Consider the following 7,032-nt stretch of genomic DNA (forward strand, 5'->3'; position numbering starts at 1 on the left):
AGCAGCCACAACATTTTATAAGCTGTAAAACCTCAGGCTTTCAAATATTTGCACAGCAATAGAGTTGGCTTTATCGGGGCTCTCGTATCCTCAGGCACCTTTAGAAATGTTCTGTGCCTTAGGGAGCACTTGTTGCTCCAAGGTCTGTTGGCTCTCTACAGCAGTGGGGAGGACTACATGTAGGTCCTGCTTCACCTTCTAATCTTAATGAGCCTGCAGGTTGGGCTGGGACACAGAGAGCGTAGCAGCAAGGTAGGGAGCAAAGCTGCACCCCTCAGGGGGATGAGCACTTCCCCGGGCAGGGAGGGCAGCTCTGGTGGCCCATGTGGGGTCCCTGCCGACAGGCACAGCATCAGGAGTCGTGCTGCCAGGCTGTCAGCAAATGAAGTTGTTGGGGATAGAAAGACTGAAGCAATATGAGTCAAAGATAATAGTAAGTTTGATGATGACCTGCTTTTCTGAAACAGACAGGAACAGTGCGGAAGATTTTTCCATTAGTTTTGGAAGATTTATAGCATAAGCTCACCTTTCCCTTTGAATGAGACATAAACCACCTGAACTCAAACCCATTGATTTTTTTTTTTCTTGGTAGCTTATGCTTTTGTTTTAAACAGAGCTCTAGCCTTGTACTTTTGTATTGACATTTGATGTGAGTAGATGGGATAAGAAATTAGACCCATGGCATATGGGTAGCTGCAGTGTTTGTCAAAACATACAAAGGAGCTTTGACCTCTCCACAGTCTTTTCTTTCCTCTGGGCTATAATTCTAATAAATAATTTTGGCTGTAGCTGAGAAAATAATTTATTTTTCTGCTTCATGAATATTTTCACTCTTGTTTTCTACCATGAGGGGTTTAGAAATAATGGAGTGAATTTATGGCAGGGCATTCCCTATTTCACAGGTACAAATCAAAGTAAGTACATGTCCAGCTACCTGTCTGTCTGCATAAATCAGGTAGATTACAAGCACAACTGGTCGATTAATTCCACAGGTGTAAGATAAGCATGGAGAGCTTATGAATTACTCCTCTGAACAAACCTTCGTACACGCCTCAGCCTTTGCCTGAGCAAGGACCAGTGGGAGCAGTAAGTTCATTACAGTGGGTTTGCCTGGCTTTCGTAAAATTGCCAAGATTACCCATCTGAATTGCAACAGACATGACTAAACTGAAAGCAATTCCAGAAAATAACACTCAACCAGCTTTGTGTTTGGCCTGCCTGCTGCGACAGCGTTGTCCTGGCATCTCTGCAGTCAGGGGGGTGCCTGTGGCCTTGAGACCAGACAGACAATTGTATCAACACATTTCACTCGCTGGTCACTCCGTCTTGCCTAACTGCTCTACTTTAAACTCAAATATTTCAGATTGCAGAAGCTTAAGTGTGCTTCACAGAGAAGAAAAGAGGCCAGGCTCAAACACCACCAATGTCCAGGGCAAGTGTGGGGAACGGATTACACTTATCAGTAGATCCCGCATCCTGATTCGGCTGATGAAGACAGGCAGGAAAACCCCATCTCTGAGGTCAATGCTACCCTGGAAGCATAAGCTACATGAGACGGGTGCCAGAGGTGATCTCCATGCCACCTCACCACTGTCTCACCCCTCTCCGGAGCCCTTGCTGGTCACTGATGTTTTGGAGCATGGTCACAAAGTACCCAAAATCCAAGTTACAAATGCAGGGGCAGGGATCAGTGGCACTTCAGGGCAGAAGCTTTTGGTATTGAAGACATGCAGCTACATGCATTTATGAATTTGGTATTTGAGCTTAGGACAGGTGTCTCTCACTGCCCACTTGCTAATGTGCTCATCGCTGCAGTGTCTGAACACGCTAGAAGCAGAAAAGATCTGTGCAGAGGCATCCTTAGCAGTCCCTGGGGAGTACCCTCTGTCCTAGAGGGTCCATAAATCCCTGCTTAGGTATTAAAATACCATCAATTACAACACCAAAGCTTTTCATTATCTAGACAGCCACATCTTGAAGATTATAAACTCACATCAAAAAGAAAGTAAATCTGCATATTCTGCCAAGCCCAAAGCCTCAACTGCTTGACCCAGATTCTGACTTAATTGTGTGGGGTTTGTTAGGAGAGAGCTAGATCTGACTGAAAGTGAATCATATGAATGAAGGACACCAGCCCTCTCCTGAAGTAACATAAAAAACAAATCCATAGTACTGATGAGTCCTCACTGAAAGGAAATAACCAAATTTTTGACATGTTTCTATTGACAGCAGTTCTGCTGACAGTCTGCTGCATGAGGAGGAAGAAAAAGACATCTAACCCAGAAAACAACCTGAGCTATTGGAATAATGCTATTACCATGGACTACTTCAACAGGCATGCTGTAGAGTTACCGAGAGAGATCCAGTCCCTGGAGACTTCAGAGGTACCTCACTTGCAGAACTAGGGTCTGAAAACTGTACCTGGAGCTGTGCTGGGAGAAGGGAGAGGAAGTCATATTAATAAAGCCTTGAAATTTCTATACATATTCAGGGAAACAGCTTTTTGAGAAGGACTCACCCCTACACATGTATAAAATGGGATAAATATGTCGCCAAACTGGATTGCCATCCTATTCCCCACCATTGCTATGTGTTAACGGGAGTTAACCACCTCTAGGTGAATTTGTTCCCAGGTTTCTCTTCCTTTTGAGCCTACGGCCAATGTCTAGCCATACCATGACTGCTTAGGAGAGCTCTTTGTGCTGGCTTATTACTGACAGTCAGTCCTTCTGATCTGTCTGTTGTGCGTGTCCTGCACAGTATCAGATAAGGCGGGTAGTGAGAGTTAATAATGCAAAGAAATTTTGTGCATTTATGTCTCAGGAGCTGCCTATAGCATCTCAAATACCAGTTCAGGGGATGAGTGTTCCTAGTATATAAGCAATCAAACCATCGATATATGAGAGTGTGTGGTGGTGGTGTATACTCATCAGCCTTAAGGCATCTGACTCGTTCAGTGGGATTATTCATATATGGGCAGGTGATCCTACTGATAGAAATGTATTCCCTGGCCTCAGAGATAAAGAAGAATAATTTAGCTTAGTTCAAAGGTATTTAAAACCTAGAAACAGTGGAGAGTTTGGGTTTATGCTAAAGTGATTTTCAGATCAGCTAGCTGACTAACTCATTAAAAAAAAGTATTTAGAAAGGAACCTCTGAGATGTGATTAGACAAGCACTCACAGTCACTTCATTAACCCCACTTTGCTGGCAATCATGTTCCTCAAGCTAAGGTAGGACGTGGTCTAGATTTACCAAGAATCAGATGCTAGGCCTATTCACATATTGGCTGGTCTCCAAAATCTGACATCTGAGTCGCTGAAACTGATCAGAACATGACTGAACTGGGGCATGCTCAGGTAGTTTGGAACCATATATGTGGTTTTATGATCTTAAAAAGAAGCTGAAAATGCATCTTTGAGGAGTCAAGCCCAGCTGATAGACAGGAAACTTCCAGTGTGTCATGAAAGTGAAAAAAAAAAAAAAAAAAAGGAAACATGAAAGCTCAAATTCTGCTAAGGGACCTGAGGTTTGGTGTGTCTGAATTCTGGCTCCCCAGACTGAGAAAGAATCAGCCTGACTATCAGAGGAGCTCTTCTCTCACAGCTCCTACTGCCTGAAGAAGAGCAAAACGGGCTCACCAAACTTAGCTCTCCGGGAGCTGCAGCCCCCAAAATTCAGGCACTTTTGGAGGATTGGGAGAAGCGATAAAAATAGCTGTCCGTTCCTCACATACATTCGCATAGGGCAGCGGAGTGCCCTGTGTGCTCATGGAGGGTGAGGAGTGTGAAGGGCTCATCCTGCTTCTCTGTCTTTCTCCTAGGACCACCTCTCTGAGCCGCGCTCCCCTGCCAACGGCGACTACCGTGACAGTGGGATGGTCCTCGTGAACCCATTCTGTCAAGAAACACTATTTGTGGGACACGAGCAAGTCTCTGAAATATGACCCCACAGCTGCCCGCATATTGCAGTTTCATATCTACTGTCTCCAAATTATAAATAAATATATATATTATAAATATAACCTTTGTGTAACCCTGAATTACAAGAAACGTTTTCAGCTTTTCTTTTCTCCCTCAGAATTGTCAGCCCTTTTTTTATAAGTGTGGTAAAACTTTACAGAACAAACTGTGGCTTTATAAAATAAAGGTATTTCTAAGCAAAACACCTGTCAGATGGGCTGTTTTCTTCACTGTGATTTACAATCTGCTGCTAAATATACTTGGTCTGGAAGAATATTGGGTAAGGCTGGTTCTGGTGCAGGCAGCATGTGTTGGATACAGCATTCTGCATCCCCATGACATCACACAGCCTGGCTGTGGGCATTCCTGCTCAGTGACTGTCCCTTCTCCTACTATAAAATGACTTCAGTCACTCCTTTCCTTTAGGCTGCCCAGCTAGAATACAAACCAGACAGGACCAGCTCAGTTGCCAGAAGCAGTCCATATGGCATGTGGCAGTCTTGTATCCTTTGTGTGACTCCGGTACTGCCTAAGCACTGGCTGGGATGAGCCCTTCAGAGTCCCCCTTTCAGTAGAAAACAGCCAACGTCTGCCAGCTTGGCAGGAGGAGAGCAGGGAACCTGGGCTACAGTGGGATGATAAACAAACCTGATGTACCCATGAGATCCAGGGCCACTCAAGACATGAGCAAACCCATTGGGGTAGTAATGTCGCCCCATGACTTTTTTATGTTACCTTCTTCAGACTTACACAGGAGAGCCAAGTTCCAGTTACAGGAGCAAGGACAAGAGTGACTTTTTTTCCTGCATAAATGTCCTAACCACATTGCACCTTGGACTCACAGCTGCTCGGTTTCAGTCCAGTGAGTCCTGAATTTTTTCCTGCAGAGCAAACAGCCTCAAAAGAAGGCACGTAGCATGTCCCCTTCAAAGGAAAAGAAACCTTTGAATTTATCAGAAATCTTGAAATCTGGTGACTAGGGACTCTCACCGAGTGCTGTGGCTTTGACCACATTGCCACTTCCCCACTATTCTATTTATCTTGTGTGCTTAGACTGCTAGTGCCATTGAATCAAGTTTCCTCATACCCCCCTCTCCTCTCTGAGACTTTCCTTCCCCCCTTAGGAATGAAAACACAGTGTTTCAGAGCAAAATGGCATTTCAGTCCTACCCAGTTGAGCGCTAGATTGCAGGCTGTAATAGTGTTAGGGGAATAGTAGGGGTGAACAAAGCTTAAATGATGGATCAAAAATAGGTTGTTACAAGGAGAGGCTAACATGGAACACGGAATGACTTTGCCTAAATCACTGCTCTCTCTTTGAGTAACCCAGCACTGGTACAATTTTCAGTTTTGCTTCTCAGATTGCCTTTTTTGTATCATTTGGCAAGTGAAATGGCCTCTGTCCTTTGAGGTGTCGGCTGTCCTCTCCCCGCCTCTGTCCGTCAGTCCTTGGAGATTATTTCTACCTCTCCTCACTTCATCAGGAGCAGACTGCGAGGCAGCAGGGAGTTTACCCCCTTCTTCAGCTGGCTGCTCTGTGCCATTGGCTGCTCAGGTTTATTGCTTGGTTGCATGAAAGGGAAGTTTGAGAAGGATGTGTTTAGCGTAGCATCATTAACTATATTCCTTGTTCAAGGTGAACCATGGCTGGTACCAGAAAAGGGAATTATAGCAGCAGCACATCTGGTCCAGCTGTTCCCACCTGCTGGCGGTGTCCTGGTGGCTGCGGTTAGTCAGAGCAATCTGACAACTTTACTAAATGATGGCTGGAATCAGACCAAGATGTGGCTCCCCCTGGGACCAGGGGGGCACAGAGGCATTGTCACCCCTCCTCTCTCCCTGTCCCACACATGCACTTCTACTGTGCTGAGGCACAAATCTGAATGTGGGCCACAGGCTTCCTGAAACTGGAAAATTTAATGTTATAGGGGCTCTCCTAGATATTTGATTTTCTGCACAGCATCAGAGAGTAATGCACCGCTTCTCTACGAGTGGACCAGGGCAGACAGGAAGATGTGGCTGTGTACGGACATGGATTGGCACTTTGGGAATATATCTTTTCACTGTGGGATAAACACTACGCAATATGATATTTGTGATCCTCATGATCAAATACGAAACAGCTTCCTGGAAATCACTGGTTGATTAGAGAGGAAAAACTTTCTGAGGGTCTTGCCAAGAACAAAAGCAATCCCATGAGAACCTTCATCTTTTATTTCAACAGGGAGGAGGAAAGAGAGCACGAAGTGATGGAGAGCTAAATTCAGTTCTTTACAAAAAAGTCCATATTTTTACATTTGTTTTCTGTGTGCTGTATTGCTTTTGCAAGGCAGGGGTTTTTTTTTATTTGACACAGAGCAAATACACTGAAAATGTTGTGTAAGAAATACTGGAGGATTCCTCTCATTTAGCCAGCACAGTTTGCTTGGTAATCTAAATGCAGAATGCCTAGAAGCTAGCCAAAAATATTTGCAAAGCTGTGAGATGCTGCGCTATTCCTAGCCTTCACACAACTGGGAAATGGTGACCTGACTGTAGGCAGTCTCGCAGTTCTCAAAGTTAAAAAACAAGTGAAACAGACTCCAGCCACCAACCCGGCGAGCCAGGATTAGGTACCCGTGGAAGACAGGGATATCTGATTGTATTCCATCTCACCAAAGACTCACCACCGCCCCCGTACAAACCTACACCACATTAGGGCAATGCCCAACATCAGCACATTACAGGCATGCCTACAAAGACGCACACACGGTAATCCTACATTCTGGCTGTGAAGCATCCCTATGTGTAGGTAGAAAAAGCTATACCTAGTGAAGGATCCCACTGCACCATAAACAGATCCTACTTACATACCTAGAAACTACCCACCTGATCACTAGTCACTAAAGAGCGGTGACATAAAAAGAAGAGCAGCAGCAAACTCCCCCATCCCTTGCAATAAGTCTCAGGGATTGTTTTGCCCTTTTCTTTCAGTTCACAGATGCCTCACTTTGTTGCCCCATTATGCAAAGTGAAATGGGCCCTTGTTGAACAGACCAAGTGCAGTTGATAACGTGACATTAAACTGACTG

The 7,032-nt window shown here is 44.8% G+C and overlaps 1 protein-coding gene across 6 annotated transcripts in view; it reads left to right on the forward strand.

Annotated features, from left to right (window-relative positions):
- The window catches only part of TMEM108 (transmembrane protein 108), a 173,792-nt gene extending 169,628 nt beyond the window's left edge, over positions 1-4,164 (forward strand). For all 6 annotated transcript variants that reach the window (XM_074849673.1, XM_074849665.1, XM_074849679.1 and 3 more), the window contains 2 exons: positions 2,230-2,384; positions 3,823-4,164. In XM_074849673.1, coding sequence (XP_074705774.1) covers positions 2,230-2,384; positions 3,823-3,945 — 278 coding nt within the window. In that variant the 3' untranslated portion in view covers positions 3,946-4,164. The remainder of the gene's footprint in view (positions 1-2,229; positions 2,385-3,822) is intronic.
- The last annotated feature ends 2,868 nt before the right edge of the window (positions 4,165-7,032 follow it).

The sequence above is a fragment of the Strix aluco genome, chromosome 1 (genome assembly GCF_031877795.1).
Source record: "Strix aluco isolate bStrAlu1 chromosome 1, bStrAlu1.hap1, whole genome shotgun sequence".
Lineage (NCBI taxonomy): Eukaryota > Metazoa > Chordata > Aves > Strigiformes > Strigidae > Strix > Strix aluco.